We start from the raw sequence: 27,162 nt of genomic DNA, 5'->3' as shown, positions 1-27,162 counted from the left end.
TGGCCCTCCCAGTTTAACGGACACAGTTTGCTTCAGACAGTATCTATTGCAGTGTGTGTTGGTTTCCACTCACTCCTGTCCGTGTACAGGAGTGCTCTCTGTGGTAGGAATAAAACGGTGTTTTAAGTAGCATCTATCTCTAGATATTTTGGAGCTACATAATGTTGGAAAGGGAAAACAATTTGTACCTAAACCTGTCACTGAAAAGGTCCTCTGTTTAATAGATTCTGTGTTTTTTTGCTTTGTGCATATATTAAAAAGTACATTTGGGTTCTGTCCATCAATTTTGAAATATCCTGATATTTCCCATTATATTACAACATGAACAATTTTCATGTTTGTCCAGAACTAGTTAGAAACATTTTAAGTGACTGGCTAAAATACCATTACATTGGACAGTCCCTTGGTGACTTAACTACTACTGGTCATTTAGGTGGTTTCCGATTTTTATTTGTTTATACATTTTTTTCTTACGTGATTCCTGCAATTAATGAGTCAAAGGTTTTGAGTGTTACAGTGTCTCATACATAGCATGCAATTACTTTCTGGAAGAGTTTTCTTAATTTGTACATAACCAGCAGTGGAAGGGTGGTACCTGTATTTCAGTAGTATTAATGCCACCATCAAATATTCTCACTAAAACAGCAATAACATTAACAAAAAAAATAGCTAATTTGATAGGTAGAATTTTTTTATCTTGATTTTGAATCTTATGCCTCTGAGTGAGCAAGCATCTTGCTATGCTGAGAATGTTTAAAGTATCTTTAATATGGAGTGATTTCTAACACAAGGAAACATTTAGTGTTTACCTGAACAAATTTCTTTATTGAGAGATATTTTTGGCACCTAAAAGAACAAAGATTTTCGCCATGGCTGATGTGGCTCAGTGGATTAAGCATCGGCCTGTGAATGGAAAGGTCACTGGTTCGACTCCTGGTCAGGCCACATGCCTGGGTTGGGGGCCAGGTTCCCAGTTGGGGCAAGCAAGGCAGCGGATCAATGTTCAGACATTGTTCTCTCCTCTTCTTCCCTCCCTTTAAAAGTAAAATCTTAAAAAAAAGAAAAAAGATTTACAATGATACTTTTGACTGGGCATGGTTTTTATCTTAAATGTTGCTTTAAACTCTAGGCTTTTACTTCACTAGTTCATTCAAGTGTCAGAAACTTCCTGCCACTGGACATGAAGTATTTATCATGCGTTGTGCTGGCATTCCTGTGAAAAGCAAGTAGCATTTAGGAGTAGTATCCTCCAGCTTAGCGTGTAGAAGTGTGTTTTTCCAGCAGAGGAGGGGAAGTTAATATCTGATGAAATTAAAGCTGATTTATCTCATGTTTGACCGTAGAAATGGATAGGTGTAGGTTTTCTTTTGTTTTCAACTAAGTTAAAGCCTAGCATTAGAGTTAACTGTTTAGTGATAATTCTGGGGCACATATTATGTTGGTTGAGGCTTTTTAAAATATATATATTTTTTAATGTATAGAACGGTGGACATGACAACAAAGTCAATTGCATACAGTGGCATCAAGACAATGGCTGTTTGTATAGTTGTTCAGATGATAAACATATTGTGGAATGGAATACACAGACGTGCAAAGTGAAGTGGTGAGTAGTGTTGATGGTTCTGTGGTGTTGGAGGGGTGATGTGGTTCCTGTTGGGAAATGCATTAGAATTTGACAGATCACTTGGCGAGGGTGGGGAATGTGGACACTAATTGGGCTATGTGGACGGTTTTCAAGAAACTTAAATCTTGTAAGATTTTGACACATTAAAGGCAAATACTGGCACAAAAGATAACGGCACAAGTGATGTCATAAGGTAGCATGTGATTACTGGGCAGGTGAGTCTGGAAGTGTTGGAAGGCCTGGTGGAGGAGAAGGGAGTTCTTTGGATATAAGAGGGTGGGGAAGTGGCAAAGGCTAGGAGTGATGAGTGATGTCAAGCAGGAATGTACTAGAGGATTATGATGATAGAGGGTGTGGGGCGAGTATCTGAAGAGTCTGATAACCTTAAGTGCCATAGATAGAAACCACAGACAACTATCTGGTAAGCAGGAGAGAGCCAGTGAAGGGCAGTGTCTTAGAAATAAAGTAACCAAAGTGATCCTTTGGGGAGAAGTGATGTCAGTGATATGGGGAACATACGGGGAAGAGCTAGTTCAAAGGACCTACTGTTCATTTGCTTAGTTTTGTACATACCTGTCATTTCCGTCTGGCTCCTGTAGTAGTGTAGTTCACAGTTATTTTTAGACACGTGGGTTTTACTATTTCTTGGAGGCTTTCCTCCAGTTACATTTATTTCTTGGAGGACTTCTGCCTTCTTTCAGGGTCTGCTGAACAAGCAGTTGACCTGGGATTTCCTTTCTCCATCATCTTGAAATTTCCTAAATTCCATTTTTCATTGTTGGTTTGCTCTTTTTGGTGAAGCATACAAATTGGTAGCTTTCTCAGAAAGGGTGCATGGATGGTAAATTTATTGAGATTTTACTTGTCCACCAGAGTCTTTGAGTCTCACAGTTGATTCGTAATTCAAGGAGATACAATTTTAGGTTGGAAGTAATTTTTCCTCAGGATTTTGAAGTGTGGGCTCATTGATTGTACAGCTGTCAGTGTTCGTTGTCCTTAGTGCTCCGAAATATCCTGAGGTTTTTTTCTTTAATCGTTGAGTTGTATTGGCATTTGAGGGACCATTTATCCTGGAAATGTGTGTTCTTCATTTTTCTTGTACTATGTTCATCCTCTCTGCTGTTTAGGAATCTTTCTTTAGTACTCACTGTTTAGACAGGGCTCCCCAACCCTGGACCATGGACCGTTAGCGGTCCGTGGAAAAATTGTCTTCCACAAAACCGGTCCCTGGTGCCAGAAAGGTTGGGGCCCGCTGGTCCAGATGTTGCATCTCCACTTGAGAACCCCTCTGTCAGGGCAGCTTTGCCTCAGCTACCTGAGCTACACGAGCTTTTAGGGAATGCAGTTGGGTATAGAACCTTTTATACTTTTGCTGTGTTTTTGCTCTGAATAGAGTTTTCTCCCTATTCACATGTTTTGCTTCTCTTCCCAACGTAGCAAATGGAAAGGTGACAACAGCAGCGTCAGTTCCCTGTGTATCAGCCCAGATGGGAAGATGCTGCTTTCAGCTGGTCGAACAATCAAACTGTGGGTTTTGGAGACCAAAGAAGTCTACAGAGTGAGTGGATCACGTTAGTTGTAATGGTCATCTAGAGTAAGCATGGAGAAATAGGGACCTGAGCCACTGAATATTGTTTCAAGAACACAGATTATTTTCAAGCATGTTGAAGAGTCGAATTAACAGATAAAAGCCTCCAAATTTGGTTTGTTGGTATTTAGTATTAAATAGGTTATGCACGTCCACTTCACATGCGCTAGAGAATGAATAGACCAAGTAAGTGGAATTGGAATGAAAAATACTATGCAGTGATGTTAGTGATTTTGATTTCTAGCTTGCATTCAGCATTTGGTCCACCTACAGTGTTTAACTGTGGAGATTTAGTGCTAGAGTTGAGTGTGCTCAGGGGTTCCTGAATTTTGGGTGCTGTGATGATGCCTTAAAATTGTGGTTTCGACTCCCTGAGAGTGAAATGAAGACCTGCAATTCCTTGGCTGTGTCTGAGCACCCATCACCCTTAAAAATGGGTGGAATCAAAGTGAATCTTCAACTCAAAAATGGAAGGAAGACAGATTGTGGGGTACCGTCATTTAAAAAAGAAAATCTTAGTTTTCATTATTTTCAGATAGGGTTTTAAGAAGCAAGAATAATATACCACAAATATCCTTGGTTGTTTAGAATTTGTGACCTTCAGTCTTGAGCTCTGATTTCAGACTCACGATACGTGCCTCACGGTACAAAGGGGCTCTTACTGTTTTGTATCCATCTGCTCCTAAGTGTGATGTAACTTTTTCCTTTAGCACTTCACAGGGCATGCAACGCCGGTTTCATCACTTATGTTCACTACTGTCAGACCTCCTAAGGAGAGCCAACCCTTTGATGGAATTACAGGTCTTTATTTTTTATCTGGAGCAGTACATGACCGGTTACTTAATGTCTGGTATGTAATCTTTTGGATTTGGAAGGTAACTTTGTCTTAAAGACTCTGTCATGGCTTACATGGTTAATATAAATGATGAATATGAGACTTGTTTTTATCGTATGTAATGTTAGATTTATCTCGACTTCTAATGAAGAATTGAGCCTGCCTTAAACAGATCTGTATCAGAAAAATGTGAGAGCATTGCATAATAGGACCACCTCCATGCATGTTTAGAGATGTAATGGGCTGAATATTTTTATGACTGGGCAACTTAAAAAAAAACACCAAAACTTTAGATTCCCGGTTAGGGCTCACATGCCTGGGTTGTGAGCTAGGTCCCCAGTTGGGGGCGTGTGAGAGGCAACTGACTCATGTTTCTCTCCTCTTTCTCCCTCCCTTCCCCTCTCTAAAATTAAGTAAATCAAATCTGTAAAAGTAAAAAATTAATTTTGTGTTAAAGGATAATCAAAAGTTTTTTAATTTGAGAAATGTAAGAAATTTATTGGATTTTATGACATCTGGTGGTGAAGTTAACTTTTTTAAAAACCTGCTGTTTGTGGGCAAAATAAGTAGAGATTTAAAGAATAAAAGTAGCCTTATCCTAGTAATCAATTACTTGAGCATTCTCTTCACCATGTAAAGTTACTATGAATTTATTCCAAATAATACTCAGATATAAGGGGACTCATCAAAATACATACTCCTTAAAGTAGTTGTGTGGGGAGAGGTTCACGGGGCCACTGTGGACCTTCGAGCCATCAGCCAAACTGGGGTTCCGAATTGTGTCTCGTCAGTTTACAGTGGTTTTCCTTTCTGTGTCTGCTACTTGAGGAATGGCTATTGGGATGATTTCTTTTAGTTCTAGAGGGTTTAACACTTACATAAGAAATAATGCCAAAAAGCTGAAATCTGCCGACAGAGTCTTCTGATATTACTAAGGGGCTTCAGTTCTAAATGCTTCGCCTCTTTGGCTCCGTAGACCTAGGGGTCTCTGGCTACAAAGTTTCTTCTGTGAAAGAAACGGTGATTTCTATTGTTTTAAGAAATGTGTGTCTGGATTCTTTTTTTCTCAGTATTGCTATGATGTTAATTCTCAGATTAGCCTGTAGATTTAATGCAAACCTAGTCAAAATCTCAGTAGACTCTCGTGGAGACTGACAATCTGATTTTAAGGTGTGCGTGGAAATGCAAAGGTATAGGTAGCTAAAAGGCTTTGAAAGAGAAGGGAAGTATTGGAGAATTAGTATTGCCTGATTTCACAACTCGTCAAGCTACAGAAATCAAGGCAGCATGATACTGGCAGCCATCACATAGACATACAGATGAGTGGAGAAAATAGAGAATGTCTCTCTTGCGTAATCTGCCAGAAATGCATTCGTGCTTTTCTCTCTTCCCACGCTGCCGTGTTATAATGGTAGGGATACACGTGCTTCATTATTTGATCCTTAGTCGCCTTATTATTTGATCCTTAGTCACCTTATTAGCTTTCAAATGGTGAAAAACTATTGAGAACCTAGTGCTGTGACTCCTTTTAGGGGTTTGCTTTCTTTTTTAAAATCTGTTTTACTGCTTAATTATTGGTTTTGTTATCTAGGCAGGTCCGGTCAGAAAACAAAGAAAAGAATGCAGTGATGTCTTTCACGGTTACCGATGAACCTGTCTACATTGACTTGACCTTATCAGAAAACAAAGAAGAGGTAAATGGCTCAATGTTTGAGAATTTGTTTTTGGATTTCACCCATATTTTTAAAATTTGGGTTTGATGATTTAAAGATTTAAGAAATAGGGAATGTTGCAGGGGAAGAAGGAAGTAGAACAAAAATCCTCTTAGACTGTTTGAAGTAACCATTAGGTCACCAGGGTCAGCTCTCCTGAGGGGAGGGGACAGGGTGCAGTGGCGTTTTCCGCAGTCCCCAGTGCTCTTACACGTGGGGCCCACCAGTTCCCTGTTGTCAGCCTGTGCCCTTGGTAGTGACTTCCCTCATCTAACTTACAGGCTGCATTCTCCTTGCCTGTGTTATCTTCTTGGCCTAAAAACTCTTATTTATAAGCTTGACAACAACTTGAATTGTTATTCTGAAGACAATAATTGTTTTTAAATACAACAACTGTATATCCTTGCTGTTTTTAACTTTTTCTGGTCATTTAAAGGAGTGGGAAGGATTTTCAGGAATAACTGTAAAGGACACACGGACAAAACAGGGGGTGGAATCAGGGGAGGGAGGTTGGGGTGGCTGGTGTGGGGGCAGTGGTGGGGAGTAAGTGCAGACAACTGTGCTTGAACAATAATTTAAAAGCAATGAAGGAGTGAGAAGGAGAGTTGAAGTTTCATAAGTATATAAAAGTAATTTTCATTAGAATAGATTGGCCTATTAGAGTAATCAGTTACATTTTTGTTTTTAGCCTGTCAAGTTAGCTGTTGTTTGCAGAGATGGTCAAGTTCATCTTTTTGAACACATATTAAATGGGTAAGAACTCTCTTTAAAATTTATTTATTTATTTTTAGAGAGGTGGGAGGGTAAGAGAAAGAGGGAGAGAATCATCAGTGTGTGGTTGCCTCTTGTGCGTCCCCTACTGGGAACCTGGCCCACAACCCAAGCACGTGCCCTGACTGGGAACCTGACTGCGAACCAAAGGGTCGCAGGCCTGTGCTTAATCCACTGAGCTACACCAGCCAGAGCTGGGTAAGAACTCCTTTAAGTGAGAAATTTATTTTCCTTCCCTGGCTTGTCACCTTCCCCCCGACCTCTGTATTCTTTGCATTTTCAGTTAGATTATTTCGAAAGCATCCTTAATTCTTTATCCATGTGACTGTATACATTCCCCCTAAGAACTTAAGTTTTTGGCTCATGGGTTATTTCTTCATATTTCACTTTAAGAGAATGGCTGTTTATGATGCACGTTTAGTAATTGTTGGTAGTTCTAGCGATACATTTTAAAAGAAAATGGTTTAGTTGTAGAGTTTTGCGTGTAAACTTTAGGTGAAGGGTTAATTTCTAATGTGGATAGTGCCCCCCTTGTCACACACGTGGATCAGTGCAGTGTGGCCATGCCCGTGTTACTGTGGACAGAGAGGGTGTTGCTGGTAGGAAGTACAGTAGTCATAGATCAGGGTCACAACATGTGGGCTGGAGGCCAAACCTAAAGGAGACCATATGTGGCCCCCAAAACTAAAATACTTACTACCTGGTTCTTCATAGAGAGTTTGCCAACCTGTGCAGTGCACTATAAACACGGTCTGAGACTCAGTCATGTGCATGGCTGTGTTAAACTCTAAAATAGTTTCAACTTTTTATTGTCTCTTGATAGATAACCATTTCTTTTACATTCCTAGTGTAGTAATTTATTTAAGTTGACACTTAAAATACGTTTACAACATAAACGTATTTTCAAGTATTCAGGATGCATAGACAATTAAAAATCCAAGTCTCCCTCTATGGCGTTCCACTCTCTAGCAGTAACTAGTAATAACATGATGCCTTTATTCACATAATTGTGTGTACATAGAGTATGTGATTGAGGGCCCTGAAGTTGGTGGGCCATGGTGAGAGTTTGGGCATTTCTCCTTAGGCAGTAGTAAGCCGTTGGTGCATTTTATGTAGAGGATGGTTGGGGTTTGACCTAAGTTTTAAGTCATGCTTTCTCATGTCTCCAGGGGGGTAAAGGCCAAAGCAGAGGCCAAAAATCCTGGATAGAGATGGCTTCAGAGTCCAGGTACTAGGAAGGGTGAATCGGTGAGATAGATAGTGGGTGCTTCCCATTGAGATTATGGAAGGTGTACGTAAGCTTCTGTGGTGTGAGCAGCGAGTGGCTGAGATACAGTGAGGGACACGGTTGATGAAGGTAAAAGGTTAAGGAACCAGAAGGACAGGGTGTGAGAAGGATCATCGATTTGCATACTGGATATGGAAATTACCAAGAAAGGAATTCCTCAGAGCAGTGTTGGAAAGAATGACAGTGAGCCACTAAAGTGTTTTAAGAAATGCGGGGGAGTGACCCAGCGGTTGCTGGAGAGGGAGGTGGCTGATATCTAGTGACAAGTTTCAAAGGTTTTAGAGATGAAGGAGGGAGAGAGACTGCCTTAGAGAACTAAAAGCACAAGAAGCACGTTAAATCATGTGCTAGGCCCTTGGCACAAAGGGTTTTGGGGGGCAAACAGCTACAACTTGAGGGCTGCCGCAGTGAGCCATCGCACGGCAGGGTGAAGAGCGCTCTTAGGTAAGACACGGAGGATGTAATTTTGTCGATTATATTTTGCTGATAATTTTGCTCCTGGAGCTCTGTTGCTGAAGCCATGGTGAGCCTTTTAGTGGCTGGGAACAAGTAGAGTTGGGACCCACTCGGACATGTACTAAAGTTGGAACTAAAGCTTGGGGCAGTGGGAGAGCTCTTGGGAGCGTGGGGCAGGTCCTGTGGGAGTGGATGGAGTGGGGGAGAAGGGCAGATGGGGCAGAGGGGAATTCTGGTGGTGAGGTCTTGAGTGTTGGGGGGTGGGGACAGAGGAAGTCCAGGAAGACTAGTGCTGTGGGGACCCTGGTCACCCCTGGTGGTAGTGCGAAGGCCGGAGGAGGGTCATATCGTGTGCCAACTTCAAATGATTACTATTAGATGCTATTTTAAATACTCTAATTTAATTATTTATTATTGTTATTATTCTAGATACTGCAAAAAGCCTTTGACTTCAAACTGCACAATTCAGATATCAACACCTGGGAAAGGCAAGAAATCAACACCAAAACCCATCCCTGTTCTAGCAGCTGGTTTTTGTTCAGACAAAATGTCCTTATTGCTTGTCTATGGCAGTTGGTTTCAGCCCACCATTGAGCGAGTGGTACGTAGACGCTGCTTTGGAATAAAGCAGTATCAACATTTCTGTGGGAAAGAATGATTTTTATGGAAAAGAATAAGTGTCGATCTGCTTATTGGAAGTCACATATTTTCCCTGAAGAATCCTTCACTGGGTGGTTTGTTTTAATCTGTGAGAACTGTATGTGTACTCTTACTTAAACCAGCATGTACAAAATATGTAAGTACTTGGTCAGTGTCAAACATTCTTTGAGGCGTTTGATTCCTGCTTCTCTGTTAGGTGCACCAAGAACTGTTCCTGGTGTATGTTTTCCACTTACATGCACACGGCAGTCTGAACTGGCCAGGTTTTAAAGTGTTCAGCAGCCGCACATGGCTACGTGTACCTAGTGGCTGCTATTACCCGCACAGTTGCGGGTGAATTTTGCCCAGCTACCTGAAAGGTAAACCTTAATGAAAGAGCCCTCAGTAATAGCACCCATTGAATTTTCTAAGTGGAAATGAAATGGGCTGAATAGTGATTTGACTTCTTTTGATGATAGTAGTTTCTTCGGAGACTTTGGGTGAGTTCTGAGCGTTCCAGTAGGCGATTTCTTGAGCTTGCATTTATAATGTATCAATTCAGTAAGGCCCTCTTCAGAGAGACTTGTCCAAGAAAGCTCTTGTTGAGTTTATTTAAAAATGTTTTTTAAAGCCCAGTGTGGCTTTGTCCTTACACCCAAAGGTTGGGAAGTCATCTTGCCATGAGTGGACCCTACTGAACACCCTTTCCAGGTGCAGCCACTGCGTCCCATCAGTTTTGTGTCCTTCCGGACACTGATTGACCCTGTGGGCATAGAGAAGTATATACAACCTTACAGGTTAATGGGGACGTGTGGACCGTGCTGTGCTTGACTTCCTGCCGTTTAGCGCCATGTCCAGAGAGCTGCTCAGCGCGCTGTGTCCATCAGCGGTGCTGTCTGTGGCGCACTCAGGGAAAGGTTAGCAGTGGGGAATTTGGGGCAGAGCCCTTCTGTTTCAGCCCAGAGTAGTTCTTTGCCAGGGTGATGAACTGGTTTTTTTTAAGTCTGTCACGTTTGTAAAATCTGGTGGTCTTTTAAAACTGCACGTGTGAAAACGGGAGCAATTTGTGACCAAGGAACGTAAACGCGCTCATCGTCGGGGTTGCCCGTGTCCTTGGTGCTGTCAGTCTGAGCACCCACGGCTCCATGGGGCTGCCTTTGACACCCTCCTGTGTTTTTATAATAAGGTACCAGTAGGCATTTTTGTTCTTACTGCCAATTGCATTTGACACACTCTCCCCCTCCCCCGTTTAAAATTTTCAGGCTTTAAATTCCAAAGAATCTCATGTGTGTTTGGTAAGAGATATTTCAAACTGCTGGGCTCCGAAAGTAGAAACAGCCATCACAAAGGTGAGTGTGTAGCATACAGAAGTTGAGAAAAAGACTTGGGTGTAGCGTTATGTTACAAATGTAAACATAGATTCTAAAGAACCTACACATAGTGTTACAAATTGTTATGTTACAAATTGTTATGTAACATTATGTGTAGGTTCTTTAATATCCTCTAAGTATTCATTTCTGTGCGCTGGTTTGTCGAGTGAGTGGATAGATGACTAGAAGTTGAAGGCTTTGGATTTAGTTCTTCCTGCCCCCCCATGCATGATCATTGAGTAAACATTAGTACTGAATTCATTAAAACATTTTTTTCCAATCTTAATACTTAACGGAGCGTAACTTTGTTGAGAGGAATGCTGCTTTTCAGGGTGGAGTAAGACCTAAAACCGAGGTGAGGCTGGAGTTTGACACTGTATAAGAGCATCATCACGGGGCTTTGTTTGGGAATACATGGTGGCGTCTGCGTGTGGGTTCCTGTGTGGCGGGTGAATAAGGAGAGGAAAGCTGCCACATGCTGTGATGACATCCACGTGGTTTCGCTTCTGGCTGAGTTTCAGAGATGACACCCTTCTCTTGGCTGTCTGAGCATTTCTGGCAAAGACTGATGACTGGCGGTGATTGTAGGATGCACTGCTTTACTCTTTAACGTTTCAAACCAGCGTGTTCCTGTGTAACCTGTAGGTTTAGTTTTTTTCTAGTTTTTGTCCTGAGGAGGTTGTGAATGCTTTTACAACTATGACCTTTCGGATTACAAGTTAAAAACTTATTTGTCAATATTCAGTTAAAAGTTATCTTTAACTCATATCATGTTAAGTTATATTAAGTTTTCTGTCTAGTAGAAAAACCTTTTAAAAGCTGTTGCTTTTCTCCTTGGTGATGAAGGCATAATTTCCTGTCACCCCCTTGCTATTTCTGGTCAACAGGTGAGAACACCAGTGGTGAACTCTGAAGCAAAAGTTCTGGTGCCTGGGGTACCTGGCCATCACGCAGCCATCAAGCCCGTTCCTGCACAAACCGAGAAAGTAGAGAGCAAGAGAAAATTAGGGGAGAAGGAGGTAATCCAGTCACCTGGCCATTTATGAGTTTGAATGTGCGATTCCTTGGGAGTTGAAACTTCAGAAACTTAGATTGCTGCCGTTGCCCTCTGTCATCCCAGCTGTGTAGGTTCCGAAATTCCAGATTGTGACCTTTGTATAAGACTCACTAAGTTAGTAACTGGCTTGTTTACAAGGCCCCTGTTAATGGAGAAGGCAGCGCTCTTATTAACTAAAGGAAGAGCTGTTTTGATCACTTAAGTTGGCTGGATAACATAACCGAACAGATTAAGCCGGGACTCGCTGTGATGATGTTCCTTGGGTTTCGCATGTGGCTGAGCCCCAGTGATGCCTCTTCTCTTGGCTGTCTGAGCACCCCCGGCTGGGTTACTCGTGCCAGTTGGTCTTTAAAAGTGATTGTTAATAGAGCTGCTTGAAGTGTTTGTAAACCTCATTTTTTCCCAACTCCCCAAACCCTCCTCTGGTTGCTGTTCTTGTCTGTGTGGAGTCCTCATTCTCATCTTCCTTTCACTGAGGCCCACTGTTGTCTAAGGAATCGAGCATTTTAAGTGGCTTATCATCGGAGACAATTGTTGTGTTTCTTTACCTGATTTAAATGGCTTTGTTGAGTGGTGGATTTCTGTTTATAAAACTTTCTCAATAACTTGATATCTGTATTTAAAAATAGTGTGCTAACTTTTTTAAAGTGGTGGCTTAGATCCAACCCTTTAATTTCCTCCTGCCTTGATTACATTTTTCATACATTAATATAACCCAAACAGGAGGTGTCACCAGAGCATCTCTTTTTGCCTTGGGTAGTCCTAGAACATCATATTTTGATTTTGTTAGACCTCTTTTTATAAGGGGTCAGTTTTGCATAGCATATTTCATTGTGCCTCTTTATACTTTATTTTAGATACTTATTAAGGAAAGTTGGTTGTAGTGTAGTGCCTTACAGAAAAAAAATCACCCTCTGGAACTGATAAAGAGAAGAACAGGAAGACAGTTTAAACACTGTTTTGGAAAACATACCTATCTTGATTCTCCTTCGGTAGTGCCTGTTTCCTTCTGCAGGTCTCAGGTTGATGGTGAGGAATAGTTGTGGGCGGGGAGCTTCTGTGAAAGAGGTGTTTGCTTGTGTGTTAGTGATCAGATACCAGGTCCTTAGCCTTTTTCAAATCTTCATTATGAGTTACATTTTTAAATCCTGGTTTCTTGGGCAGTTGGTTTTTTTTTTTTCATTAGCCTCTGGATTGCAGACTTGAATTGCAGGCATTACGCTTCTCCCCAACATGGGCTTTCTGGTAAAGAGATTCTTGGAACAAGAAGGAGCATACTTGTGTTTTTTCAAGGCTGAGGGTGAATCAGTCGGTAATTTTTGTCTTCTGAGACATAAGCACAAAGTAACTTGACCGAACTGCTTTAGGCCTGTCTGGCTGACATTAACAGGGCATCTCTCTTCTGTAGGTTAGCATTGAAGAACGCCTGGGAGCACTGGACATAGAATCAAAGAAAGAAAAGGATGACCTTCCACAGACAAATAGCTTTCCAGTTCTTCTGGCCCAGGGTTTAGAAAGTAATGATCTCGAAATGCTAAATGTAAGTATTATAGCACTTTTTTTATAGCACTTTTTAAATGAATTAAGATGGCTAATTTTTCTTAGAAATGATTGACACAGCACATTTAGAGTGAATAGTCATGTTACATAGCCATTTTGAATTAATATTTTGTAAGTTTAGTCAAATGTGTATTATTTGGTGGCATTATACAGACAGTCACTAACCTACAAAGGGATTGTATGAAATTATTTTGAACCTGGAATGCATTTTCTCATAGAAATACTGTTCAGCATTGTTACTAGGTTCTTAGGCTTTAGTTCACAAAAGCCTTATTAAACTTAGTGTGCCCGAATTATAATACTCAGCATTCTAGATCACAATTTATATTTTTTTCTGTAGGAAAATGCGTTCCTGAGTTTTTACTCTGGATTCCAGAAACTTATTTCCCCCTGGCCGTGAGAGGGGCCGGTGAGGTGGAACCTTGGCAATGGGTAGGAGGTTTGGGGAAAAATTCAAGAGGGTTGGGGGTTACATTATGAAGTATTTAGAGGTAAAAGTACTAGAAATTTTGTATAAAGGGAGGCATTTAAGATTGCTGTGATTGTAAGTTGGTGACTGCTTGTATGAAGTTACTTAATTAAGTCTTCTTAAATTTCAGAGTTTGATAGTGGTCTGCAGAAAAAAATTAAGTGTAAAAAATTGTCTTTCAGCACTGCCTGATCAGCTTATAGCAGTTTACGTGCCTCAGTGCATTTATTCTTAGCGACTCAGTGATATTACAGTCCCACTTAGTAAAGATGTGGCTTTAATATGTAGCTGATGAATAGTTTATTTTTTATTATATTTTTATTTAAATGGAAATATCTTATGTTTACGTAAGGTGATTTTGCAAAATGAGATAGGAAACCAGCATGTCTAAAAAGTTAAAAATTACTTTTAAAATAGTTTGTGATCATACAGGGTCTAGCACCAATAATGCCCCTTTTATTACAATTTTTTAAAGGTCCTATCTATTTACTTTTTTTTTTTAGAGGGAGAGAAACATCAACGTGTGAGAGATACATGGTTCCTCTCACGTGCCCCCAACTGGGGACATGGCCTGCGACCCAGGCATGTGCTCTCACTGGGAATCGAACCAGTGACCTTTCAGTTTACAGGCCAGGGCTCAATCCACTGAGCCACACTTAATAGTGCACTTTAAGTGTGCACTGTTTATTACGCATCAGTTATAACGTAGTAAAGTCATAAAAGCCATTGTTGATATTATCTCCTTGCTAGTTGTGGCTGTGGTTTATAGTGTTGTTTTTTAAAATATATTCTCAGCAGAAAGTAATGCTAACTCCTGTATCCATTTTATAATTTTACTTGGTTTGGGATAACTTATTTATTTTTATTTATTTTTGAAGATTTTTTTACAAATGGAATTTGTTGGGGTGACAATGGTTAATAAAACCATGCAGGTTTCAAGTGTACATGTCTCTAACACAACATCTGCATACTACGGCATATTTGCTTATTTTAAATGTGAAAACTTATCGCAGAACCTCTGTCTTTAGTGGGCATAAGAATTGTCTGAGAGTTTGTTAAAAATTATCCTGCCCTGCAGTCTGGAATAACGTGTGGCTGGGCCACGCATGATACTCTCATTGGCCTGTGGCAGTGTGGCTTCCACCTCTTCCCTTGCTGTAATTATTCGTAGTAACTCTTTTCCTTCTCAGAGGTATCCCTTGGACAACAAATTCTTTGATCATTTTAGATTTAGAGCACTAGAGGATTTCACAAACTTATTTTTCAGACCTTCATTCCTGGACGGTTTTTTAACCAAGCTTTGGTGTGATGTGCAGCAGCAGGTTCGAGAGCGCAGTGCTGCCACCCTCACTGGCACTTAGGACAGTGAAGCCTGCTGGTTGGGTGAACAGCCTGTGAAGATTGGGGACCTTCACGAAAACGTGCTGCGTTTTGAAAAATAATTTGTGGACTACTCAGACAGAACGTCCCCCGTAACTTGCACATTATTAGAATTTTGTGATGACTCTTTATGATTAGGAGGTGACTTCAGTGTTTAGTATTATCAGGCATGTTCTGAATTATTGTTGAAGTTCTGATCAGCATATTCTGCTTTGAATCTGGTATTCTGATTATTTGAAAGTGAAAATACTAGGTTAAGTAGGACTGTTAAATCAGGACAGTCCATTCCTCAGTTTCCCAGTGACTGAATAAAAAGTGTTATTTCCTTTGCATAAGGAACAATGTAATTAATACAAGTGATAGTTTTTAAACAGTACTTGATGGGCTTGATGTAAAGATATTACAAGCAAATGAAATCCGTAGGGAATTCTGAAATGATGACATTCTGTATCTTGTCCTTTGGTACTTGTGCTGTTTAGTTCCTGAGCATGACCTTTACAGCAACAACCACCACCAAACAGCATTTGCCAGCCACTGGGGAAGTTCTTCTAGGAGCAAACCCTTTTGAAAAAAATAATTATTTAAAAGTATTCAAGGGGAAGGGGAAGTCAGGATTTTGAGACCTGGAAGGGCTCTTGTTTCTCACCCTCTCTTAGGGATGAGGTGTCTGGGGTTTGGAGACCTACCAGGTCTCCAATTTGAAAGGCCTACCAGGATCAGGGCTAATCTGTTCTATTTCCTTTTCTCTACCCTGTGGTGGAGACAGGGTTTCTCTGATTGGTATACCCTCAAAGCACTCATTATATGATCTTCTCATTGTGAAGAAGTTGACACTTAATTTTAAAATGCTTGTTGCTTTTCATGTGTGATTTTGGTATGTTTTGTTCACTCTTCTGTGGATACATCTCTAATTCATAAAATGAAGGTTTGGGAATTTTTCCAAAGTTCCCAAAGTTTTTCATCTGTATTTAAATGTTCAGAGGTGTTCTTTTCTGTTTCATATAAAAAAATTAAGTTGATGAAAGTTTAGAATTTGTAGAGAAGAAACCTGTTTATTTTATTTTTTAAAATTGCATTTTATTGTTTATGCTGTTGCAGTTGTCCCAAGTTATCCCCCTTTGTCCCCCTGGACCCAGCCACACCCCGACTCCATCAGGCAGTCCCCACACAGTGGTCCCTGTCCCTGGGTCCTGCACATCTGTTCTTTGGCTACTGTAGTCCTCATGGTGTACTTACATCCTCATGCCTATTTTGTAGCTACCAATTTGTGCAGAAGAGTCCTGTTTATTGAAGTAAATGTCCCAGTAGCCAAAGAGTGGACTTTTCTGGTAGCCATAAAATACAGCATTATTCATTCAGCTTCTCCAGCCTTTGTTTGCTAAAATTAAGTTGGTATTTTATTGCTTAGCTTTTAAAATTATTTTACTGTATTTTTCTATAGTGTTCTTAGCTTTTGAGTATGCTTCTACTTTTATTTTCTCACAGAAAGTGCTTCAAACTAGGAATTCAAACTTAATAAGGAGGACTGTGTTAAGGATGCCCCTGCATGCTGTTATTCCATTGTTGCAAGAGGTAACTGAGCGCTCGGTTCTTTTTAAGGCTCTAATGCTGGGGGTTAAGACTAGATCCGGTATTGGAGAAGTGGCTTTGCAGTGTGCAAACAAGCTGGGTATTCACCGTGGATGATAGATACTAATCTGCTCAAACAGTATTTGCCTCACCCCGATTTTTTCTTTTTTTTTAATATTTTACTTATTTATCTTTAGAGGGGAAGGGAAGGAGAGAGGGAGAGAAACATCAATGTATGGTTGCCTTTCGTGTGTCCCCTGCTGGGAGTTGGCCTGCAGGGAACTGGCCTGCAACCCACGCATGTGCCCTGACTGGGAACCGAACCGCGATCGTTTGGTTCGCAGGTCCGCGCTCAATCCACTGAGCTACACCAGCCAGGGCCACCTCGATTTTTTCTATGTATTTTTTATTGAGATGTAATTTAGAACCCATAACTTTATCCTTTAAAAGTACATAGTTCGGTGTTTTTTAGTATATTCACAGGTTGTACAGTTGTCACCGAAAAGAAACCATAAATTCACTGCCCACTCCCCCTCTCCCTTACCCTTAGTTTCTGGCATCCTCAAACCTATTTTCTGTTCCTGTGGACTTGCCCATTCTGGGCATTCATTCGTATAATTCCTAGCCTAGATTAGATCAGGTAATGATTCTCATGGCAGGAATGTATCTCCAGATTCAGTTATATCGGTTGAACATTTCGTGTCAGGACACTTAGGAGAGACGGTTTCCTAGCACGGCAGCGTGTTCCTTTGTTTCTGTGGGTTTGTGTGTATCGGAATCCAAGGCAGTGGGCTCTCCCCCAAATGCTGTTGCTGACTCTGTTTTTCTCCCCCTCAGCTTACGAAGAGATTGCAAGGACATCCTAATAGGTGAGTTGTTTAGGTGACCTAATTGCTTTGCTTTTGTAAATATTTTAGAGGTGATTGTTAAAAAGAGCGACGTCTGATGGCATGGAATGATGTGGGAGGGAGCCCCCAGTTCTGACTTAAAAAGCACTTTCAAGTGACAGATAATTGTTCTCCCCACATTTTAAGTTGAAAGATTTTTTATTTCTAAAATCTTATTTTTTTTTCTGTTAGAAAACTCCTTTGTAGGGTTTTTAGTTTTATTAACCAGCTCATAATGAATTAGTCTTATTTAATGATTTGGTGTACAATTGTCACTGGCAGAACTTGCCTGATCTCTAGGAGTTGCTAAGGCAGCATAAGGCAGTATGTTAGAGAAAAGTACATTTTGTGTGGTTTTTTGGGTTAATAATCTGATAATTAAATGTTTCAATAGAAAGTTGAAATTTCAGAGATCCTAATCTTTAGTATAGTATTACCAGTGTCTATAATATGCAGTTTTTCTAAGTTATTTCCTGATATGCTCCACAAAGAAAAGCCAAAGAATGTATTAATTAGGCCTGGCTCATTTTGGCTACATTTTGTCTACTAATGCAGACATCTGGGTCTACATTAGTCCTTACCGTTCCTGTGGAGGTCTCGCTGTCTGCGCCTCATGATGAGTAGCGGTTGGGCTCAGGCGCTCTGCAGTGAAATGCAGTGTCAGTGGGGCCCAGGTTAGGGTTCTGACAGCAGTGAGTTACGAGGGAAGCCTGAGTTCTGTTCTCTAGTTGTTTTCAAGGAAGGGGATTTGTCCTCTTTCCGTCTGTCTTACCTCCCCCTGCCTCCCTGGGAGATTGGTATATGACACAGATCTGAAATAGTCACGAAGGACTGTAAAAGCCATCAAATTCACAGAGGTTTCTTTGTTGCAGCATTTTCTCAGAGCACAATTTGTAGATCTTCCCTCTGCCTGAGTTTTCCTAACTTTGTAACTCAGTTGTATTTAATTTGGGATTAGTGTCCATGAGCTTACTTGGATTATTTTCCCTTTCTTCCAGTGCCGTTTTAATGGTCCAGTGGCTGAAATGTGTGTTGACAGTCCATGCCTCGTACCTGTCCACAGTAAGTCTTTTCAACTACAGTTGCTGAATATTTCGACTTTGATAAGGACCCTAACCTGACGGCTTTCCAAAACCGCCCTCTCTGCCTCTGTCCTTCGGCCACCAGCTGCTGCTTCTAGAGTGTTGTTTCTCCCCAGCTGCAGTGGCGTAATGTCACTGTTGCTGTCTTTTATAAATGGGTCTATTTGTCTCCTGGATTTAAAAACATCACGTTCATAGAGAACTTGGAGGTGGATACATATTGACGTATTAGCCTTCAGATGGTTTTCTATATCCTTAGCCTGTTCAGAAAAGTATCTTTATATTGTATGTGTCTTTCCTCTTCCCTCTTAAAAACGTAGCTGGTTTTACAAGTTTTGTATGTGTGCTGCCATGTCTGCCCTGCCTGTCCCAGGAGGATAAAAGGCAGCTTGTTACTATGACGACCTAAGTTACGCATTCAACATGTGGCCTTTTGCTGGGGCTGCTCCCAGCGCTCAGTAATCTGCGCCCATGGCGGGGAGGGGGCACAGCACCTATGGCCACACAAGGAAAAACATTACATGTCAGAGTATGAGCTGTGTTCTTTGCCGTGCCATTAAATCAGTTACATTTTAAGGTAGAAGAGATTTTCTTTTCTTGGATTATTTGTCACTTTGCAATAGGTTTTTTAAAAGGGTATAATGGATAGTGTATTTTTAGTTGCTCCTTAAACTATAGCACTTCCTTTCTTACCACCATTTCTCCCAACTCCTGCCCGGCCACGGCCCTTGTCCTCTGTCTCGGGCTCCTCCTGCCCTCAGTAGTTTGAAACAGGGAAAAACTCCTGGGGGAGCTGCTTCGCACCAGCAGTTTGTTCTTGGTGTGTCCATGGAGAATTCTGCTTACAATGTTCGAACGGGGAAAGGAACAAGAAACAATGGATATGGAGTCTCCCTGCTGTCAGGCCCCTGGGGGTGAATCGGAGGCAGCGATGACAAGAGTGGCTGAGCGGCGTGGGCATGGGCTGCAGGGATCGCTGCAGGTGCCCGGTCTTGGGACTCTGGCTGATAAACAGGCAGCGTTCGTTTGGAAATCTACATCACCTGCTTAGAAGGGCGAAGAGCCTTAGAAGGCCTTGTGGTAGGATTGCTTGTGGAGTCCACTCCTAAGGTGTAGTAGCTACGGAGTAGTAGTTGTGTGACATTCAGAAGCAGAGCAAACGCGTTTGGTCTCCAGAGGACTGACATCCGCAGCAGCTCTCGACCAGCAAGGGCCCTTTCCTCCTGCCTCTTCCTCAGTTCCGCGATCATGAGTAGAGGCTGAAAAGTGCCTTTTCTAGCCAAGGACGGTCTAGGCGTGGGCGCTTTGGTAAGGTTCGGGTCTCTGGTCCCTGTCTTCCTGGAGCTTATAGTCTGAATAGGGACACATAAAAAGGAGATGATGGTAATTGAAGTGCAGTTACATTAAACTTCATTTTTATTTTTGTATATATTTGCCACTTAAGGGTTAACACTTGAATGAAATACTTTTATTTATACTAAAATGTCGGAGATAGGAGGGCAAGTGAGGCTAATTAAGGGTAAGGAGTGGGGTTCCTTTATCTGTAGCTCTGGAGAGATGAAATTAACCGCTTTAATTTCTTAAGCATGAGTCAGAGGATTAATTGCCGTGTGTTTGAAATACTGTATGGCCAGCTTTGTACTCTGTCACTCCCTCCTGGTGGTCTCTGGAGGCTGTGAAAAGGTTCCTCTAGCTTGCTGGGGCCTAGTAGCTGTGGTAGATAATGGGGTACTATCGGAGTACATTTCAGAGGGAACCCCCTCTAGCCCTGAGGAATGTGGTGGGGATATTTTTTTTATTTCCTGTCTCCCTTAAACATGGACTGTCTCTGCAATACTGTGATGAGTACAAAGAAGTCTCACCCTACCCTTTGTCCTGCCTTGCAGTTTCTCTTTCTGAGCTCGCATTATTATTTTTTAAACTGTGTCATATTTTGCTGTTAGGACATTGGAAGACTCTGAAAGTCTGAGATGTTGGTGGGCTGTGTCATAAGCGGCCACTGCCACCAGCAGTGCCAGCAGAGGGCTTGCGGCTCAGTGCCCAGGCGCGCTGGAGCGTGGTCTGTGTATTCACTGGGTGTGTCGTGTCCTAACGGTGTCGAACAATTTTTTTCCCCATAGTTGCCTGACCTGGTACCTCAGCTGGGAACACTATACCAGTTAATGGAGAGCAGAGTTAAAACTTTTCAGAAACTCTCCCACCTTCATGGAAAGCTTATCCTTCTAATCACACAAGTGAGTAAATTAAAGACTTCGGTGCTTTGAAAGCTCTCTGTCTCACTAAGAAACTGCTAAATCATGAGCCAGTCTGTAACTGGGAAGTGAATGTATTTGGCAGTGAGTAAACTTAGTTGTGCCTATTTCAGCTTTCACTCAGTTTCTTGTTATGCTTCAGTTGTTAATAGTTAGGATGATTGTGGTACTGGGAACAAAAAGTTACAGGGTCGTTAAATAGTGAAAAAAGTTACGGCACAGGAAGACATTTTGATCACCTTTTTAAAAGGTTTTCTTTACTTTTTTTTTAAAGGCTTTATTTATTTAATTTGAGGGAGGAAGAGGGAAAGAACAATGTGTGGTTGCCTCTCACATGCCCCCTAGTGGGGACCGGGCCTGCAGCCCAGGCATGTGCCCTGACTGGGAATTGAGCCAGTGACCCTCTGGTTCGCAGGCTAACGCTCAGTCTGCTGAGCCACACTGGCTGGGGCTAAAAGGTTTTCAACCTGTACAGAGTACGAGTACTTCTTTCCTTACTGTACTTGAGTCTTGTTTTTGCTCTTTGTTTAGTCCATGTTACACTGAGTTCATCCATTATGGTGGTTGAGGGTGAGTTTATTGTTGGAGAAGGTTGGGTTATGGTACTTGAGGTAAACTTACACTCTATGACGAATTGTATTTTATTTTATTATCTTTCAGGTTACAGCTTCAGAAAAAACAAAAGGAATGCCTTGTCCTGAACAGAAGGCAAAATTGGTGTATGAAGAAGGTAAAGCGTGGGGGTGTGGGGTAGATTGTTTTTCACGTTGACTCAATTTCGTTACCTTATTCTGTAAAACTGTCACTGTGAGTAAGACCACGGGCCGACACCCCTTCTCCAATAAAATGAGCAAGCCTGCGGCGAGAACAGGCCAAACACGGAAACAGTGACGGAAAAGGGCACTAGGTGTGGAAGAGGTGGAGGTAGAGCACTGAACGAGAACTCGGCGCCAAGACGTGAAAAACCTGGTGGTACAGTAGTTTGTTAGGAAACGTCAACAGCCAAAATTAACTTTACAATAATAGAAACCTTGACTAAGCCAACAGCATTAAATTGATTTAATCAAAACTTTTTCACAGGGGACTAGATGCAGAGGTTTTGTGTGTGAACTTTATCAATCTTTCAAGGAATAAGTTGTTTTCACCGTATACAATTTACACATTTGTTACTCTAAGTCAGACAAATAAAGTGTGAAGAAAACAACATTTTAGATGAACCTTTAAATATCCTAAGTAGCAAATTGATTATAGAAGTGCATAAGTAATTAAGTCATTACCAAGAGCAGAATTTATTTAAAGATTGTAAGATTTAGCACCAAGAAATCTAATGTAACACCGTTATTACTAGATTAACAGGGAACACTCTATATTTTAATAGAACAGATTCAGTAAAATCAAATGTATCTCATTATTTGATTATATAAGCAATCTAGGAATTTGAAGGAATTTCCTTTATATCAAAGTTTAGAAGCATTTTCAGAAAGTCAGGAGCAAGACAGTAAACGTACCTTTTATTACATCTGGAAATCCTCCCTAGTACTGTGTGAAAGAAATAAATCCTAGAAGTCTGAGCTTTGCAGGTATTATCCTCTCCACTTAGAAAATACAGCAGAGTCTACAGATGCACCATTATTAAAGAGAGATGTCAGTAATCAAGCTTGCTGGATACCAAGATAGGCAAAAATGGAATCTATAGCATTATTACATTCCAATAATGTGTTTACTAATGTATGTCACAGTCAGAAAATGTATCTGGAAAAAAGACCTCATTCATAGCAATCATAAAACTAGGGAAGTACCTAGCCCTGGCTGGTGTAACTTAGTGGATTGAGTGTGGGCTGTGAACCAAAGGGTCACCGGTTCAATTCCCAGTCAGAGCACATGCCTGGGTTGTGGGCCAGGTTCCCAGTGGGGGCCATGTGAGAGTCAACCACACATTGATGTTTGTCTCCCTCTCTTTCTCCCTCCCTTCCCCTCTTTCTAAAAGTAAATAAATAAAGTCTTTAAAAAACAGCAACAACAAAACTATGGAGTACCTAGAAATACATCCAAAAAGTGAAACAAAACTTTTGTGAATTATTAAACATGACTGAAGGACATAAAAGCATACCATGCTGTACACATGTAGTTTTACTTATAATTAGAAGTTTGAACCTGTTAACCTTCATCCAGTTCCTTCACTCCCCACCTCTGGGAACTCCTAGTCTGTTCTCTGTACCTGTGAGTTCGGTTAGTTTGGATTTCACACATGAGATCATAACAGTGTTTACCCCTTTCAGTTAGTGTAGTGCCCTCCAGATCCATCTGTGTTGCCACAAATGGCAGGGTTTCTTTGGGTTTTTTCCTTTTTTTATGGCTGTTCCATTGCGTGCACTGCAGTTTCTTAGTCCTTCATTTGTCAGGAACACAGGTGGTTCCCGTGCCTTCGCTGTCATGAGTACTGCTGCCGTGGACACCGGCTGCGGGTTCTGGCTTCGCTTCCCTTTCCTGTGGACTCGGGTAGAGTTGCTGGGTCACACGACGGTTCCATTTTGAATTTCTTGAGGAGCCTCCACACTGCCTTTCACAGGGCTGCACTGGTCTGCACTCCCCCCTACGTGGTGCAGGGTTCCCCTGTTTCCACATCTTTGTCTTTGTGTTGGGGGGTTGGTTGGTTTTTTTAATTTTTAAAAAGATTTGACTTTTAGAGGGGAAAGCGAGGGAGAAAGTGAGGGAGAGAAACATCAGTTGGTTGCCTCTCGTATGCACCCCATCCAGGGACCAAACCCGAAACCCAGGCATATGCCCTGGCTGGGAATGAATTGGCGACTTTCCGCCCTGCGGGACGACGCCCAGCCAACTGAGCCACACTGGTCAGGGTTCCACTGTTTCTTAAGATGGGATTTTGTTAGGGTTTTGGTATTTGGTCTTGCTTAATGAAATCTTGATGGAATAATATGATGTGTTTATGCTGATAAAAATATGAATGTTATTTCTTAGTTGGATCATAGTTCAACATTATATTTCTGAAAGTAAATTCAGGTATTTGATTCTTTGTAGTTTTCAGGGCTTTGCCCTCTGCTTTGATCACAAAATTAAGGCTGGGTTTTTCCCCCTCACAGAATCTTCTGAAGAGGAGTCTGATGATGAAATAGATAAAGATTCGGACGTGAGTAATTTGTTTGCTGGCACATGAATCTTTTAGGCCTTTTATTCTATAAGAACAAGGCCTTCATGACTGCTTTCCTTGCTTAATATTTCTACCAGGATAATTGGGATGAAGATGAGGAAGAGAAAGAAAGTGAAAAGGATGAGGATGTTGACGAAGAGAATGAAGAGGAAGATGAGGATTCAGAAGAAAATGATGAACATGGTGAGGACAGAGATGTGGCAAGTGAAAAGGAATTAAATGGAGATTCTGATTTAGATCCTGAAAATGAAAGTGAAGAAGAGTGAAGACAGAAAAGCAAGCCAGTGGGGCCTGTACACTCTGGCTCACGTCACCCAGCGCTGCCGAGCTCTGGGGGCGGCCGTGTCTGTGACCGAGGCCAGGGACTGCTGCGCATTTCCGAGTTCCTGACCGTGGCTCCCCGGCCGCCTTGCTGCCCGAGCAGGACTTAACTGTGTAAATAAGAGCGAGATTCATTCGGATGTTAATAAACTTTACACAGTAAATAGACACATTTTCTGCAATATACTGACATGAGTGTCCAATATATGGTATATTTTTATAATGTAATATCCTAGGGTGACTTGGTCATACCGAGAATTGACATCTGTGAAGATACAGACATTTCCCAGATAGGGGTTGGAGAACTGGACTTTTGTGAAGGAGTCAGCTCTTATCTCAGGTTGGTATCTTTCGTCAAACCCAGATGAAGCAGCACTAGTGAGAAAGGGTTGTTATTTGGTACATTTTCATAAAGTATGAAGGGGAAAAACAAATGAGTGAAATGATTGTAACTGGAAATGAAATCGCCAGTGCCCCCGGTGGGTTGTTAGGAATGGTGATCTGGTCTGGGTCAGAGGGGTACTTGGAGTGCTTCCCGAAGACGGCCACTTGCTTTTTAAGCTGTCACACGAAATGTTTTTTAAAAAGACAAAAAATTATGGTAATTAAAACCTAAAGAGTTAGCCATATTAAAGATTTTTCTCGACTGCAGGTTACCTGTAAAGAATCATTAGTGTCTAGATTTAAAAGTGCTCATTACCTGCAACTTTGAAAATTTCTGTTACAGCTGCTTTCGAAGATATTTTCATTTTTATTTAAATTACTAATGGATCAAAGAACAATTGTTTATTTTTTTCCTCTTCGGTTTTAGATATTAATGATATAACCTTGTTGGAGTTTTTTTCCAAAGAAAATATTTTTATAATTCAGTAATTTAATGTTTTTCTTTCTTTTCATGACCCACTCTGGCAGTGTTAGGGTGTCTGTTTACCTTCAAAATAAAATCTGACTCAAGATTTTTTTATGTATGTATAAATAAGTATTTTGGTGTGTTACAAAAGCATTTTCAAATTATCAGTCTTTTTTTTTTTTTTTTTTTTTTTTTAAAGAACAAGCCAGTATTTGTTTAGTGCTGTCTAGGAAGTGTGTGGATGGAAACTCAACTCCTGAGGGAGGGCTGGGGAGATGGTTTTCTTTTTCCCGCCCGTGAGTATAAAACCCAAACCCGCGCGGTCTCTGAGGGGCTTCGTCACCGTCACCGTCACCGGCAGGACAGGGCTTTCTGTTGGACTAACAGCTGGAGCTGTGCGGGCGTCTTGGGGAGTGCGTCTGAGCCAGCTGCTGTTCAAATGTACAGTTATATTTGTCTATAAATGGAGCTGTTTATGGGGATTTAATACCATTCTCTTTGTAAAGTGAATAAATAATTCATCTTTACCCTTCGCTTGTCTTGTGGTGTATGTAGAGAAATGGCCACGTGTGTGGGCTTGTGTACGGGTTACACGGGTGTGAAGCAGTCCTGCTCCACCAGCAGTAACAGGTAAATGCTTTCAGTGCTGTGTGATCTACAATTTGTGACGAAGCAGCGGCTTGGGAACTTTGTTGTAACTTCATGGTCGTTGACTGACGCAGCCCCGCTTGGCTGGGTCCCGCTGCCACGGGCAGGGCCTTGGCGGCACGCATGCGTGCTCATCGTTCCCGTGGAGGTTCGTGAGCCGGACTTCCCTGCGCCTGACTGCCTGGACACTGGGACTGCAGTGCGGGCTTCTGGATTGTTCAGGTTAACCCAGAGTTAAACTAGGTTTGTTAGGAGGTACCCCACTGTCTTTCCGCCCCTAATCTAGATGGCTGGGTTGTAGGTATGGTGTCTTTTGTGAGGTTGGTACTTCTCTCCAACTTCTGACTTTGAAAAACCAAGCTTTCATGACACACCCAGGATCACACACCGTGTGTGGTTGTCAGTGCTCGGTTTACCCAGGACATTCCCGTGTGTGGCGTGTGCCTATGCGTGATTTCCGCATTTAAGTGAATCAGCGAAAACTGAGCTGTGTCGAAGAATGTCTTCCCGTCCGGATTTGTCCGATTGTTTCTGTACTGGGTTCGGGTGTGAATGCCTTGGGCAGGTGTACTAAATAGGTGGTTGTGTCTGGGGTGAAGGTGGAGAAACACGTTCTCTGTGCTCAGGGTGTTTGGTGTGAGTGGATGGGGAGACGTCAGGTTAGGGGTGTTACTGTGGAGAGGTGTTCGGGCGTCGGGGCGGGGTCCGGACGGTGAGCACAGTGGCGTGTTGATGCCACACGCAAGGCTGTCGCCACATTCATTTATGGAACGCTTACCGCCTACTCCGTGCTGGGGCCCTTTAGTTGCTCGGTGTGTACATCACCACGTAAGAGGGGAAGATACCTGCCTGGAGGAGCTGCCTGCACTGCAGGGGGAGAGGCAGTGAAAGTACACTGGGTAAGCAGACTTAATGTGGAGTGTTGGGCGGGCGGGGGAAGTGTAGCGAGGAGCTAGGAGTAGGGAGGGAGGAGGGGAGGTTGTAGGTTACAGGTCAGGGGTCAGGGCAGGGCTGACTGAGAGGACACGACCTGGGGGACTAGGGGGAGGCGAGGAAGTTTGCGCAGTGGGGGTCTGGGGGAGCGTGTTCCGAGCAGGGGGCCACAGGGGCCCGTTGGCCGGCAGGTTGGGACAGAGGAGACCAGTGTGAGTGAGAAAGGGAGACCTGAAATGGGGTGGTGACTTGGACCAGGGTGGTTGTAACAGAATCGGTGAGAATTGGTTTCTGGGATTGTTTTGAATGAAGAGCTAGTGGGATTTCTGTGAGGTGTGAGAAAAAGGAAGTAGGTCTGTGACTCCCGAGTTCTCTGCTGGAGCACACGTGTGACGCTGTGGGTGGGGTGGGGTGCGGAGGTCAGGAGTTGGGTTTGCACGTGTCGAGTTGTGTGTGTGAGGGGTGCAGACACATGCCTGGTCGACTTGGCGGGGGAGTTCAGGGTGGGGGTGGAGGCTTGGCATTGCCGCAAGTGGCAGTGAGCACAGGGCTGGGCCAGCTTCCCAAGGGTCTGAGCGCGCACGGGAAGGGCGCGGGGCCTGGAGCTCCAGTGTTGGCGACAGAAGAGGGACCCCGGGGGCACGTGAGGGGAGGGGAGGAAATGTCCCTCAGCTGGCGCTTCTTTCCTCTGTGGGGGATATA

At 42.3% G+C, this 27,162-nt stretch overlaps 1 protein-coding gene and 3 non-coding genes across 4 annotated transcripts in view; all 4 read left to right on the top strand.

The window, feature by feature from the left end:
* WDR43 (WD repeat domain 43) overlaps positions 1-25,070 on the top strand; it is a 31,822-nt gene extending 6,752 nt beyond the window's left edge. The window contains exons 3-18 of the mRNA XM_037066656.1: positions 1,482-1,603; positions 3,062-3,182; positions 3,923-4,062; positions 5,639-5,741; positions 6,448-6,512; positions 8,704-8,875; positions 10,176-10,262; positions 11,171-11,302; positions 12,749-12,880; positions 16,235-16,321; positions 17,156-17,187; positions 18,204-18,267; positions 20,408-20,521; positions 21,200-21,269; positions 23,641-23,687; positions 23,786-25,070. Coding sequence (XP_036922551.1) covers positions 1,482-1,603; positions 3,062-3,182; positions 3,923-4,062; positions 5,639-5,741; positions 6,448-6,512; positions 8,704-8,875; positions 10,176-10,262; positions 11,171-11,302; positions 12,749-12,880; positions 16,235-16,321; positions 17,156-17,187; positions 18,204-18,267; positions 20,408-20,521; positions 21,200-21,269; positions 23,641-23,687; positions 23,786-23,974 — 1,677 coding nt within the window. The 3' untranslated portion in view covers positions 23,975-25,070. The remainder of the gene's footprint in view (positions 1-1,481; positions 1,604-3,061; positions 3,183-3,922; positions 4,063-5,638; positions 5,742-6,447; positions 6,513-8,703; positions 8,876-10,175; positions 10,263-11,170; positions 11,303-12,748; positions 12,881-16,234; positions 16,322-17,155; positions 17,188-18,203; positions 18,268-20,407; positions 20,522-21,199; positions 21,270-23,640; positions 23,688-23,785) is intronic.
* LOC119001507 (small nucleolar RNA SNORD53/SNORD92) lies at positions 3,546-3,630 on the top strand. The gene has a single exon (XR_005069594.1). It is a non-coding gene; the product is annotated as a small nucleolar RNA SNORD53/SNORD92 (small nucleolar RNA).
* LOC119001504 (small nucleolar RNA SNORD53/SNORD92) lies at positions 10,759-10,836 on the top strand. Its single transcript, XR_005069592.1, has one exon. It is a non-coding gene; the product is annotated as a small nucleolar RNA SNORD53/SNORD92 (small nucleolar RNA).
* On the top strand, positions 11,582-11,657 carry LOC119001506 (small nucleolar RNA SNORD53/SNORD92). The gene has a single exon (XR_005069593.1). It is a non-coding gene; the product is annotated as a small nucleolar RNA SNORD53/SNORD92 (small nucleolar RNA).
* Positions 25,071-27,162: the final 2,092 nt, after the last annotated feature.

The sequence above is a fragment of the Sturnira hondurensis genome, unplaced genomic scaffold (assembly GCF_014824575.4).
Source record: "Sturnira hondurensis isolate 20B ecotype Veracruz unplaced genomic scaffold, ASM1482457v3 Scaffold0016663, whole genome shotgun sequence".
Lineage (NCBI taxonomy): Eukaryota > Metazoa > Chordata > Mammalia > Chiroptera > Phyllostomidae > Sturnira > Sturnira hondurensis.
Note: the sequence above shows the minus strand (reverse complement) of the source record. Positions and strands in the feature narration are given on the sequence as shown.